At 32.4% G+C, this 14,717-nt stretch overlaps 1 protein-coding gene across 7 annotated transcripts in view; it reads left to right on the top strand.

Annotated features, from left to right (window-relative positions):
* Positions 1–3,389: 3,389 nt before the first annotated feature.
* Positions 3,390–14,717, top strand: part of LOC115877511 (patronin) — a 210,518-nt gene continuing 199,190 nt past the window's right edge. For 5 of the 7 annotated variants that reach the window (XM_030893720.1, XM_030893715.1, XM_030893721.1 and 2 more), the window contains exon 1: positions 3,391–3,769. In XM_030893720.1, coding sequence (XP_030749580.1) covers positions 3,641–3,769 — 129 coding nt within the window. In that variant the 5' untranslated portion in view covers positions 3,391–3,640. Of the gene's footprint in view, positions 3,770–14,717 lie in introns of all 7 variants that reach the window. The other 2 variants (XM_030893722.1, XM_030893719.1) reach the window with 1 other exon arrangement.

Here is a 14,717-nt window from a genome sequence, read left to right as displayed (position 1 = left end):
ATAAATTAGGACTGATTGACGTATTCAATTGTTTTCGGTCACTTTCTGTTTCACCGGAAATGACTACAACTTTTGATTTTTAAACGGAACCTTCGGTATTTTTTTACTTTATTCGATAGAAAATAACACTCTGAATAGAATGACATATCATATGTCAACTTTTGACATTTTCGCATATAGTTTATTTAAAATTATAACTTGCGGTTCGTAACGAAAATTTGACTCGAAATACCAAGTGTGTGGTATCAAATTATCCGTAAAAAATGCTTATTCCAAATATGCTAATGAGCCACCCGCGTTCCGTTTGAAAAAAATGAGATATGATTAAAAATACGATTTGAGCATTTTCTAACTGGCCATGACAAGACACCAAAAACATTAGACGATCAAATCTATTTTCCAAGGCTCCTTGATTAAGAATTAGTGTTTTTAACATAGCCATGGCACTCTAGATTGAATTTTAAAATACGATTTTTTATTAAGCTAGAACGTCAAAAGTTGACATATGATATGTCATTCTACTCGGAATGTCATTTTCTATAGGATAAAGTAAAAAATACCGAAGGTGCCATTTAAAAATCAAAAGTTGTAGTCATTTCCGGTGAAACGGGAAGTGACCAAAAACAACTGAATACGTCAATCAATCCTAATTTATGTCATATACTAACATACCAAATCTTGTTTTTTTATCTGAAAAAATAAAAAAGTTATAGGGATGAGCCACTTTTGAGACGCACCCGGTATACTGGTTTTAGAGTATTTACCCAAATTCTGTGTACCCTGTATTTACCCATTGGGTATATACCGGATACAAAACATCGGGTATATCTACCCAAATTTTATTTTAATATACTGGCTATCTCTGCGTACAGTATATGCTTTGGTAGAATACCAAATAAGACAAATAAAACAAAAATCTGTTGGTATGTTTTATATCATATTTTTGGAAAAATTGAAGAAATTGAACTGAATTATAAATTACAGTATATAACTTTATGTGATTTTTGTAACCTGTTGATATTATTGTAATTTTGTATAATTAAATGTAAACTAGGTATAATAAACTAATATAAGTGTGTTTACAAACTCAAAGTAAAATTGCTATTTATCGAAAGAATCATTATCAATTTTCTTAAAATTACAAATTAATATCTCAAAAAAATCTAAATTATGAAAAATCGACTATAGACAAAATAATGCTGGCAGTGACAATTATCAATAATTTTGCAATAATTTCAAAATTACATTTCAACAAATTTCGATTTGATTTTAATATTATATGATTATATTAATCATCTATTCTGAATTAGAGTTGATGTTTTATTGTGTCACGATCGATGTGACAAATTTTCAGATATATTAGTGTTGTAGAATCTATATATTTTTCTTTTAATATCAAAGTTAACACGATCCAAGCGCTTATATTGACTTTTTCTATGTTTTTATGTAAGTTTGTGTTATGTTACTTAATGTCATTATAAGTATTATCCTTGTATTATATATTAAAGCATGTTATTGTGGCCATAAGATTTAAGACTTAAAAATAAATGATTTTCAAACATGTATTATGTGTTTTGTGTTATTGTGTAACAAACAATATAATATATGACTCTTCCATGACGGTGACATTAAAAAAACAATAATCTCTATTTCATAGGTGTGTTAATAAAGACCTAAAGCAAAGGCTTCCCCATTTATTTATACACCAAAAGATCTGGCCTGCGGATTCGGTCTGCGGATCCGGTCTTCGGATGAAATTTTTGCGTTTCTGGGACAAGGCAAAGTCTCTGGCGGACTTTAGATTTGTCTAAAAAAACGGCCATTTTTTTCTAAGGCTTCTTGATTAAAAATTAATATTTTTAACACAGCCATGACATTCTAGATTGAAATCTAAAATACGATTTTTAAGCGAAAATGTCAAAAGTTGTCATATGATATGCCATTCTATTCAGAGTGTCATTTTCTATCGAATAAAGTAAAAATATACCGAGGGTGCCATTTAAAAATCACAAATTGTTGTCATTTCCGGTGAAACAGAAAGTGTTGAAAAAACAATTGAATATGTCAATCAATCCTAATTTATGTCATATACTAACATGCCAAAAGTTGTAGGGGTGAGCCACTTTTGAGACGCACCCGGTATATCTTAAATTCAAGACGGAATACAACAATTTCGGAGAAATATTTAACTATTTACGCCATCATTAATTTATTATAAATTTAATGAACCACTAATTATTGTACTCGACTACGAAGTACAATAATAGTCCTGATACATTTAATAATTGATCTTAAGTCTATGTAGTAAATTATATTAATCATTAACGATGAATAAAAAATCAACTTTTTTTAGTTTGTCCCACAAAGCAACCAATGTGTTACAAGCTGTTTATTACACGAATCCCGGTAATACAAAAAATAATAAAAATATATAGTAGTAGGTCTCTCTTAACACAATATAATATGCGTTTTCGGTTGTTGTTCATTCTTAAAAACACAGGAGAACGCCGAATCTATTAAATATGAGTGATTAAGACATTTAAAAATTTTAAAAGATCGCAAGCCAGGTCGGATCTGCAGGCATGTATGGAGGCTATACGTTTTTAATGCTCAAATTGGTGCAAATAGTTGCTGTCTTCTTCAAAAGCAAATATCTCTAACAAAGAAGAGCAATTGAGATAAAACAAAAATCTAACTATCGAAAAAGATGCACTTCGATGATAAAATGGTTATTAAAATCCTAACTTTGTTAAACCCATGCACAGGGTGTTTCAAATTTTTGATAAAATAATAATATTTTGTTTTCCCTTGTATAATACGCAGATGGGGACTTTTGGGGACAAATTTTAATCTAAAAAGAGGATAAAAAACCAAATAATTTAACTAAACATTTCTTAAAAAATCTGCAAAATCGACTCACTAGATTCAGTTGGATTTAGCACAGGATTTAGTTTCTGTAATATCTTGGAATAATGGCGAATGCGCCAGGGACCCAGCGTATTTCATTAAAAAGCACATTACCAGTTATTTTTGGTATACTATGTAATTATTTCAATAAAGATCAGACGTTCTTAAAATAGAGTGACGTAATCATAGTAAATGACATTATTAAATAATACTTTTAGACTATATTTATTTCGTTTTTTTATGACAGCTTTTAATAGATTAAAATAAAACTAACACCAGCAACTAAAATATTTATTTCTATGACATGTATTCATTTGATAATTATAAAATTACAGATAATAAAGGCACTCTAACGAAAGCAAACTGAAAGAGTATTTTTTATTGCTGTAATTTCACATTTAATTTTTTTTATCATTTGTATTTCCCGCGTTAAAGCGCCCAAACGATTTTTACTTTAAATAGTTCTTTGACCTGCCGGAGAGGCGCCGTAGTCGCCAAAGTGGATTCGACTTTATGACAAGACGTGAAATAATTTGTCAAAGCTAGAAAAAAGTGAATATTTGCGTAAAAAGTGTGCTAAAATGTTTTGAAAGTTTGTTTAAAACCTTTAGGGATAATCGAGAATCGTTAATTAAAGGATAGCGGCCGGGCACTGCATCCTGACTTGCGTAGGTTGACTAGGCAATGATATTGTCGAAGGGCAGAGTCGTATTTTTGTGCAAATTTAACGTGAATGTGGAGTGCAATTTCAAAGATTTTTACGAAAAACTACTCTAACGAGGTTACGAGTGGCGAAGAACCGCCCGATGAAATGGAACGTAGGACTTATTCAGAGACTGACGACGGCTTCAATACCAAACAAGTAAGTGAATATTTTAGACTTTCCGTAGGTCCTTTTCGTAGTCCAGCAAACAACAATACCGAAATATCCTATTTCACTGACCACTTCAGTATTATAAACACAATATTTAGTTTTATAACAAGCCAAAAGCAACGCTTGATGTGATGAATCAGCTGTCAAACTGTCCATTTACAAGTCTGTGAGGAACATCTCTCTATCAAGACAAACACAGGAAAGTATGCCAATGAATTTTTTAATATAGCAGTATAGCTGAACTAATTGGGGTTAAAGGTTTCAGGGACTATCGTTACAGATTCATTGTACTATTTTTATACTCGGTCAGGCCTGCAGAAATATTTCAAATGTATATAATTGCAGTCTAGCTGAAGATATAAGTACCTGTTTTACCATTTGGTTGAGCTACCTACTTATAAAAAGCAATCATACACCCATTCTTATTTTTAGAATTTTTATTAGGATGATTCGCCTACACTTTTTCTTACAAGGTAATCGGTTCCACCAATTCGATAAATATATATTGCAGATTGCAGACTTAAAATTGTTTACGTACCTCCACTTTACACTTACCTAAAATATTTATTTTGCAGGCAACCTTATTTTGTATTCTTAATTTGTGATATTTCTATATATATATATATATATATATATATATATATATATATATATATATATATATATATATATATATATATATATATATATAACAATAAATGGATAGATGTATAAGCACTATTACCACAGACCACAGCTATTACTAGAGTTTTAAATACACCTTTGAAATAAAACAACTGAAATAATATTTTCTTTAGGCACTAAAGCACTAAATATTTCTTATAATAAACAAATAATAATGTATATGGATGTCTTAAACCATCATAAACAAGACAGATGAACCAATGTATTGACAAGCTTCATTCTGGTTTGTTTACCTTTTAACTTCGTATTTTTCGGTTATCCATTTTAAGCCAGATTTTAAGATATTTAAATCCTTTTAAAGTTTCTTTTTTGAGGGATGCATAATTTTCCTTCAAAAGTAATAAATTTAAAAATACATAAGTGACACCAATTTTATTTTTGTATTGGGTTTTATCAGAGCTTAATACCCTAATAAATATAAATAATGTAGTTAATTATGTTATGAGAATGTTGTCAGTTTTAATATCTGGTGTTATGTTGATTTATCTTAAATTTATTTATTTTTGTTTTTATTGTATCAACTGGTATACAAATTTTGTTATCTGTGTAATATAATAGGTAAGTGAAAATCATGGTTTTTATATTTTGTATTCATGTTCTTTTATTTGTATATTATGAACAGTATACTAGTGCACCTAACGCTTAACTATCTGATAAATCTATAGTGAAACATACCATACAATCGAAAAAAACGGCGTCAAAGACGGCTGGGGAATGACAATTGATGCTAATTTTGGTGAGGTCAAGCCCTAGATGTTATTTGTTATTTGTTATTTACTTGGCCTTAACTCTCCTTTATTTTGTAATGGCGCTTACTGTCTTAAGAAAGTGGGCCTTAAGAAAGGTTGTATTTCATGTTTATGTTGAGTAACAATTACTTTTAAATGGCGTACTTAGTTTCAAATTCGAGAAAAAATTCGCGCCGGGAGGCACGTAAGTATAGCCGCCCATATTAAAATATGTTAATATCTCGAAAAGTGCGACTTTGACTGATTTTGATGTTATTACAAATTTTGTTGCAAATATTATTCCTAATCTTAATTTGAAAACCGCGTTTTGCTAGCTACTGTAATTTTGGAGTTACGATTTTTTTAAATGTTTAACCCCCTCCCATACTCCCTTGCCAACCCCCCACCCCCACCAAAAACTAATTGCCAGATTCTCGGATGCCTCAGTATTTTTGTGCCAAATTTGCTTAAAATCGGTTCAGCGGTTTTTGAATTATCGTGTTACAGATGCCAGACGGACAGACGGACAGACAGACAGACAGACACCACGAAAATATTTTGTATTTAGGTCATTTATGACCCAAATAACTAATTTTGAGTGAAATTAAAAAAAACTTTTTTTTTGCCGATCTTAATAGCCTACCATACCTATTGGCAAATAATAAATAAATAATAATAAATAAATGCCTTTATTGTCAAAAAAATTTTCAATTTGTAGACAAAAGTAAACTAACAAACAAAGTAAAAAAACAAGGTACACAAACAAACAAACAAAAGATAATACAAAACATTATAGAAATAATATTGTCAGTCTTATTGTTAAAATAAACATTTATAAATGTTTATAATGTCAAAGAACAAAATATAAAAACAAAAAATAAATAAATATTGGTATGGTCGGCTAAAAATATTTTATTGGAAACAGATTTGTGTGTCTATCCTTGTTCGTTCCTTTTTTAATCTGTCTATAATTAGAATTAGTGTTAATTTTTTACAAGTTTTATATCAATTTTTGGGAAATGACGTCTAGAGATTGGGCTCGCCAAAATTATCATGGATTGTCATTCCCCAGCCGTCTTTGACGTCATTTTTTTTCGATCATACTGTATGTAAACGGATTTATCTTAAATTTATTTATTTACCTATGTTTTTATTGCGTTAAATCTGGGTGAAAATCTACTTATTACTACATGCAATTTTTGTTATGTTATTCTTGTTCTCTTATTTATAAATTATGCATATAAGAATATATATTTCTGTTCATCTTGACTTTTAATAAAAAAACATGGCAACGTCGTAATGTTTTGTTTTTAATAAGATAACAGTGGTTTCTAATTAGGTGTATTAAGAGTCATAAAAATATACCTACCGCCTTATCAATTATTTTTTAGAATTAGAAGATAAAAAAATTGGCGCCGGGAGGCACGTATAGCCGCCCATACTAAAATATGTTAATAAAAAGTTGGTAGGCAGTTCTTTTAGTTTCAAAGTAAAGGAATTTTTGTCACAGTATTTTTGTGTCAAATTTGGTTAAAATCGATTTAGCGGTTTTTGAGTTATCGTGTTACAGACGGACAGACAGGCAGACACCATGAAAATATTTTGTATTTAGGTCATTTATGACCCAAATAACTCAATTTGAGTGAAATTAAAAAAAAATTTTTGCTTAATAGCCTACCATACTTACCTGTTGGTATGGTCGGCTAAAAATATATACCGGGTGCGTCTCATAAGTGGCTCACCCCTCTAACTTTTTTATTTTCTTCAGATAAAAAACGATATTTGGTATGTTAGTATATGCCATAAATTAGGATTGATTAATTGTATTTGGTCACTTCCTGTTTCACCGGAAATGATGACAACTTTTGATTTTTAAATGACACCCGAGGTATATTTTTACTTTATTCGATAGAAAATGACACTCTGAATAGAATGATATATCATATGTCAACTTTTGACATTTCCGCTTAAAAAAAATCGTATTTTAAATTTTAAATTTCAATCCAGAGTGTCACGGATGTGTTAAAATCACGAATTTTGAATAAAGGGGCTTTGCAAAAATAGCTTTGATCGTCTGATGTTTTTCGTGCCTTATCCTGGCCGGTTAAAAGATGCCCAAATCGTATTTTTAATCATATCTCAATGTTTTCAAATGGAACAAGGGTGGCTCATTAGCATATTTGGAAAAAGCATTTTTTTACGAATAATTTGGTACCAGAGACTACTTGGTATTTCGAGTCAAATTGCCGTTATGAACCGCTTTATATGTTACAATTTCAAATAAACCATATGAGAAAATGTCAAAAATTGACCTATGATATGTCAATATGTCAATCTCTTCAGAGAGTCATTTTCTATCGAATAAAGTAAAAGAATACCGAGGGTGCCATTTAAAAATTTAAAGTTATAGTCACTTCCGGTGAAACAGGTAGTGGCCAAAAAGAATTGAATACGTCAATCAATCCTAATTTATGTCATATACTAACATACCAAATCTCGTTTTTTATCTAAAAACCTAGAAAAAATTGATAGGGGTGAGCCACTTTTGAGACACACCCTGTATACGCTAGATATTCTGTGCCATAAGTATAATCTGTTTAACAAGGTGGGAACCGAAAGTGGAAATTCTAATTTATGTCATATATACTAACATACCAAATCTTGTTTTTTTATCTAAAAAAAAGTTATAGGGGTAAGCCACTTTTGAGACACACCCGGTATACCTACTATAGGAAAATCAGTCATCTACCCAAAAATCACCATCTTTGTATCTTTTCCGGTTTATAGTGTATCCTATTTTTATAGGACACCGTGTATGGCAATGCTATGCGACGATTTTAGCAAGGCAGTGCAATTTTTAGATGGCGTTTTGGTCTTTTTAGGGTTCCGTACCCAAAGGGTAAAAACGGGAAGCCTATTACTAAGACTTCGCTGTCCGTATTTTTTTTTTTTTTTTTTTAGATTTAAGAGGTGAAGGGGGTTAAAACCTGCGACAGGTACTCGCCTGGGAAAACCTACTATGTGCCAGACGAGTTATGTGGGATTTTTACCTCACTAAAACGTAACCTACACTTCTGTCCTCTCTCCAGGAACGTTCTTTCCCCGGCGGCACTCTTTGCAAATACTACTTCGCCGGGGCGTTCTTATTTGGTGTTACTGCTGTCTATTCTTCGTAGGTGGTGCGAAGGTTCTTGAGTATGGTCTCAGCATACTCCGCTACCTTGTTCTATACCGATTGACTCTTCAGCATGCAGTCCACTATATTTTCTGGGCTGATGGACAAACCTAGATTTCTCTCGAATTCCGTCCTTATCTCCTCGTATAGAGGGTATCGGAAGAATACGTGCTCCCCATCTTCGGTCACCACGCGACAATGGTGAGAGTTCGGGGAGTCACTTCTCTTGAATCTGTGCAAGTATGCTCGAAAGGATCCATCCCAGTCAAGAGTTGGGTGATGTAGAATCTAACCTCCCCGTGCACACGGGTGATCCATCCAAGACCACTCCAATCTTCTTCCGGCTACTCACTAGGAGTGCTTCAGTTTTATGCTCCTCCAGCGACAGGTCTGCCGATTGCATCCACTGTCTTATCCTCCTGATGGTGATGGAGAATGCAGCTTCCAGCTCCTCCGAGTATTTCGCCACAAGGACAACCGCCACGTCGTCCGCGAAAGCCACGAGTGTTGTGTTGGCCGGTAATTCAAGGTGGAGCAGACCGTCGTACATAACATTCCACAAGAGTGGTCCCAGGACAGAGCCCTGAGGTACCCCTCCCGTGACCCCATGCACCGCTGCTCCCTGCTCCGTCTCGTAAAGCAGAAGTCGATCGCTGAAATATGATCTGACCATCTTTCGTAGGTAGTACAGCCATGTGCTCGAGAGCCTCCAAAATGCGATCCCAGCGAGCTGAGTTGAACGCGTTCTTGATGTCCAAGGCGACGATGAGGCAATACTTTTTGGAACCGCCTTTCCTTTGCGATGTTCGTGACGAGTTCCAGTGCGTCGATGGTCGATCTCCCCTTCCTGAATCCGAATTGGAATTCAGAAAGTTGAGGATCGATGTATTGCTCCAATCTGTCGGCCACTATTCGCTCCAAGTTTTTCCCCTCTGAATCCAGCATGCAATGGCTGTCCGTCCGTCCGTCTGTCACAAAGGTCTGTCTATCTTATCAACCGTTATAGCTAGACAGTTGTAATTTTTACAGATAATGTATCTATGTATCGCTATAAGAACAAATACTAAAAACATTAAGAATTAAATAAATGTTTATAAATAAAAAAAGTACTTTCACTAAACATTATCTTTTAAGTAAGAATTTTACATAGAATCTTTCAAGTTATCGGTGGCCGCGGGGTTAATTCGTTAGCTGCTATGCTGCTATGACGTTGCAGCCGTAGTAACGCAGGTTCGAATCCTAGACAAGGCGACTTTTTTTAATCGTTTTTTTTAATTTCTACATATTTTTACATATTTATTTTTACTTTTTACATATTTATTATCAATAATAATTAATTATATTATTATCAATAATTATTAATTAATACAATTTTTAGTAATGTGTTTCTTCATATTTTTTTAAATTATTTATTCGCGCATTCAAAATTTCAGCTAAATCGTAAAAAAAGGTTATAATATAGTGTCTAATGTTATATAGATAATGAATGGTATGGAACCCTTCGTGCGCGAGTCCGACTAGCACTTGACCAATTTTTTTACGTTATGGTCTCGTGGTGATCAACGGTGATACTAGCCGCTACGATAAATTACTTGCTGCTATCACGTTAGATCACTGCTATTTATCAATGTGAGTAATGGAGCAATCGCAATATTTACTTATTTATTATTTTTATACCAATAGGTATAAATCTGTTTAACAAAGTGGAAACCAAGTTATACATCAGATGGTTATACCTGTGTAAAAAATGAAATTAATTGAATAAATACAAAATAGTAATAAGAAAAGGAATATTATTGACATTTCAACGGCCAATATGACGGCGTTTTTTTTCAATACATTGTCAATGAAGGTAAATTCCAGTAACATATTTCATGGAAATATTCCTATATTATTTTTGCAAAAAACTGAGAAAGATTGTAGTACAAAAATCAAATTTGTCGGGCGTTTTTTGCCACGAACATCTGCCTTCATCAATCAAATTTATAGCTGGAGGGTTCTTGAAACTTGTTAATGGATACCACTCCAGGCTCAGCGCGTTTATTTATTTTTATCTTTTGTTGTACGAACTTCCTACTTATTTCGATAGTGTACGTACCTTGAAGCGAATGGGTTTGTTTTGAGTAATTGCCGATTAACATGAATCTTCCGTATCTTAATTAATAATATGATGATTTATGTTAGTTGCTTCATAGTTTTTAACAAAAATACTAATAGAACCATACAGCATGAACCGAAAGTACCGGGAATTCCCGGTTTTTTTGAGACATCAAAGAACCGGGACTCGAAAATATTAATTCCCGGTTCTTCCGGTACTTTCGGGACTGGGTAAGTAATAATAATTATAAAACATATTTTTTGTTACGTGTGAAAGACTTTTGATACTTTCTAGCGGTTGAAATCTTGTTACTTCTGAAGTTATTTTGAAGTTTCTATAATGCTTATTAGCAATTATTGAAGTTTAAATATGTTATTTTATTATTTAGTACAATATTGCTGAATGTATTAGTTATATTTTTTTGTGTTATGTTTTTGGTTTGGTTTGGTTTGGTTTCGAGGTTGGTTGATGTTGTTTGATGTAATTTTTAAGTTACCTTTGTGTTTTCTTTTTTTTTTCGCTTGTGTTCCTTATTTGTATTCATGTTTACTTTCTCATCACTTAATAATGTGATATTATTTTCATTTGGAGCTCAATTTTTTATCGGTTTTACTTTTGAGAACTATCCCTTGCTTGCTAATCGACGAACTCCACAATCGTTGAACGAAAATATTTTAGTACAGTTCTGGAAACTCCAATTAGGGTTCAGATCTTTTTGGCCATCACAGAACCGTGCCTCGGTAACAATAATTAAAAAAAATTGTTACGTGAGAAAGTCCTTTGATACTTTCTAGCGGTCGAAATCAAACTCTTCTAAATGTAAGTAATGATGCTATTTTTTATTGTTCTTGCTTCTTTTCTGTTTTGAAGTTCCTATAATATTTATTATGTTACGTTTTAATAGATATTTCCATTTTTTATTCAATATTTTAGGTCTTTTGTCTCAAATTCAGTTAAGTTGGTTTACGTTGTTTAATGTGAAATTTAACTTACCTATACTTTTTTCTTTACCTGTGTTCATGTTATTTTTTTCATGACTGATTTCTTAATAATTTGATATTATTTTCATTAAAAATCTCAATTTTTTATCCATTTTACTTTGAAAACCGTCCCTTGCTTTCTGATTGATAAACTGCACCATCATTGAACAAAAATTAGTCAGTATCGAAAGTACCGAAAAAAAAACGGGAAATCCCGGTTCCTAGGCGCGGTACCGAAATTCCCGGTTCCGAAAAACAGCTCCGGTTTCGGAAATCCTATGCACGCGTAGAGCGACGCGTGTAGCGTTCGGAGAGGAGTGTGTACAGGGTGGGTCAAATTCGTCTTTAATTTCTGTTAATTCGTCTACAGGAGATAGACGAAAACTAATATTGGTGTCTGGAGCTCAATTTTTATCAAAAACATGATGGTGAAAACCGCACATCGATATTTGATACCGTTTATGTGTTACGGGGTGTTTTTCGGAAATGTGAACTTTTAACAAATCGCTGTAACTTTTTTGCTATGGAAATTTTTTTATTTTTGTGAAAACATTTCCAAAGCACCTTTTTACGTAGAATTTAATAGTTTAATTATAATTTTTATAAATTAATAATTTAAGTTATCAACAGAAAAATTGTTTTTTTATTTGGGACACATTGTATATTTTTAATTAAGTAAAATTAATTTATAATTACCTTTCCAAAAATATAGCACACTTGATATTTTGTTATAGTTCCATTAGAAATACAGAATTTTTATAAGTTCGCCACTTTTAACTAATGGAACTCGAAAATATATTTTTCGAGCATGTCGAGGCACCGCACCGCCTCCGAACGCTGAAGTTATCAGAAAATGTTTGCAACCAATTTCCAGAATAATTGAATAACTAACCAAGATCCCAGCCGTTGGCCGTCGAAGCCGCCGGACTTTAGTGCCTGTTATCCCCAGGTTTAGTGGATCTTCGCGGAAGAATAAAGGTTCTTATTTTTAAATTGCTCGTATAATCTAAACAAGAATTAGAAGTACTTAGTGCATTAGTGGTTAATGGAGGGTATCTTTTACCCTCACTAAGTTAATGAATTCCACGAGAAATATTCAAAAACGGTCCCGTCTGTCCATAACAGAAGACGGTTGACATGTCGAAATTGTCGTACGCCTGTAGCAAAATCTTATGTCTTGGTTTGCTATTAATTTGTATTGTTTTAGATATAGTTTAAATGTGTTGATGTTGGTTAATATAGTTTAAATTGTTATAAAATTCTGCATCTCTCAATGCAAATGTTATTTTCGTTTTAATTGCCGCTCACAGCTAGATTTTTTTTCCATTACAGCCAGCGCCGTTCAAAGCCTACTTATTCAAAGTGGGCGAATTTTTAAAAAACCCTTTTTCTCGAAGAGGAATCGAGCAAAATATCAAGTATGCTATATTTTTGGAAAGGTAATTTTAAATTATTTTCAATGAATTAAAAATATACAGGGTGTCCCATATAAAGAATCAAATTTTCTGTTGATAATTCTTAAATTATGAACTTTGAAAAAATTATACTTAAACCATTAAATTCTACGTAAAAAGGTGCTTTGGAAGTGTTTTTACAAAAATACAAAATTTTCCATAGCAAAAAAGTTACAACGATTTGTTAAAAATGCACATTTTTGAAAAACACTCCGTAACTCCGAAACGGGAACAGTTATCGATATGCGGTTTTCACCTATCTAGTTTTCTTCACCTATTAGTTTTCGTCTATCTCCTATAGAAAAGGGTGTTTCCCTTTAAAAGCGTCCAACTTGGCCCACCCTGTACAGGGTGGGTAAAATTAGACGCTTTTAAAGGGAAACACCGTTTTATCTAGGAGATAGACGAAAACTAATATCGGCGTCTGGAGCTCAATTTTTATTAAAAACATGATGGTGAAAACCGCATATCGATAACTGTTACCGTTTCGGAGTTACGGGGTGTGTTTCAAAAATGTGCATTTTTAACAAATCGTTGTAACTTTTTTGCTATAGAAAATTTTGTATTTTTATAAAAACATTTCCAAAGCACCTTTTTACGTAGAATTTAATGGTTTAAGTATATTTTTTTTTAATTAATAATTTAAGAGTTATCAAGAGAAAAATTGATTTTTTATTAGGGACACCCTGTATATTTTTAATTTATTGAAAAGAATTTAAAATTACCTTTCCAAAAATATAGCACACTTGATATTTTGCTCGATTCCTCTTCGAGACATAGAGTTTATAAAAATTCGCGCACTTTAAATAAGTAGGCTTTGAAGGGCGCCGGCTGTAATGCAAAAAAATTCTAGCTGTGAGCATCAATTAAAACGAAAATAATATTTGCAATGGAGATGCAGAATTTTATAACAATTTAAACTATATTTAACCAACATCAACACGGTTAAACTATATCTAATAACAATAAAAATAAATAGCAAACCAAGACATGAGATTTTGCTAGAGGTGTTCGAGATATCGACCGTCTTCTGTTATGGACAGACAGGGCCGTTTTTGGACATTTCTCGCGGAATTCATTAACTCAGTGGGGATGATACCCCCTCATAACTGCTAAGTATTTCTAATTCTTGTCTAGATTATACGGGCAATTTAAAAATAAGAATGAATTTATTCTTCCGCAAAGATGTCCACAGAATTAGATCCATAGGCATTAAGTCCGGCGACCTCGACGGCCAACGGCTGGAATCTTGGTTAGCTATCTAATTATTCTTGAAATTGGCTACAAAAATTTGCTGATAACTTCAGCGTTCTGAGGCGGTGCCTCGTATTGCTAGAAAATATGTTTTCGAGTTCCATTAGGGGTATTTCATCAATAAGGGATCCAAAGCCTACTAGTTAAAAGTAGGGAACTTTTAAAAATTCTGTATTTCGAAGGGAATTATAACAAAATATCAAGTGTGTTATATTTTTGGAAAGGTAATTGTAAGTTCTTTTCAGTTAATTAAAAATATACAGGGTGTCCCATATAAAAAATCAAATTTTCTGTTGATAACTCTTAAATTATTCATTTTTAAAAAAATATACTTAAACCATTAAATTCTACGTAAAAAGGTGCTTTGAAAATGTTTTCATAAAATAACAATTTTTTCCATAGCAAAAAAGTTATAGCGATTTGTTAAAAATGCAAATTTTTGAAAAACACCCCGTAACTCCGAAACGGTAACAGATATCGATATGTGGTTTTCACCATCACGTTTTTGATGAAAATTGAGCTCCAGACACCGATATTAGTTTTCGTCTATCTCCTATAGAAAA

This window comes from Sitophilus oryzae, unplaced genomic scaffold (assembly GCF_002938485.1).
Source record: "Sitophilus oryzae breed Bouriz unplaced genomic scaffold, Soryzae_2.0 scaffold_1494_pilon_pilon, whole genome shotgun sequence".
Classification (NCBI taxonomy): domain Eukaryota; kingdom Metazoa; phylum Arthropoda; class Insecta; order Coleoptera; family Curculionidae; genus Sitophilus; species Sitophilus oryzae.
This window is presented reverse-complemented; position numbering and strand designations above follow the sequence as displayed.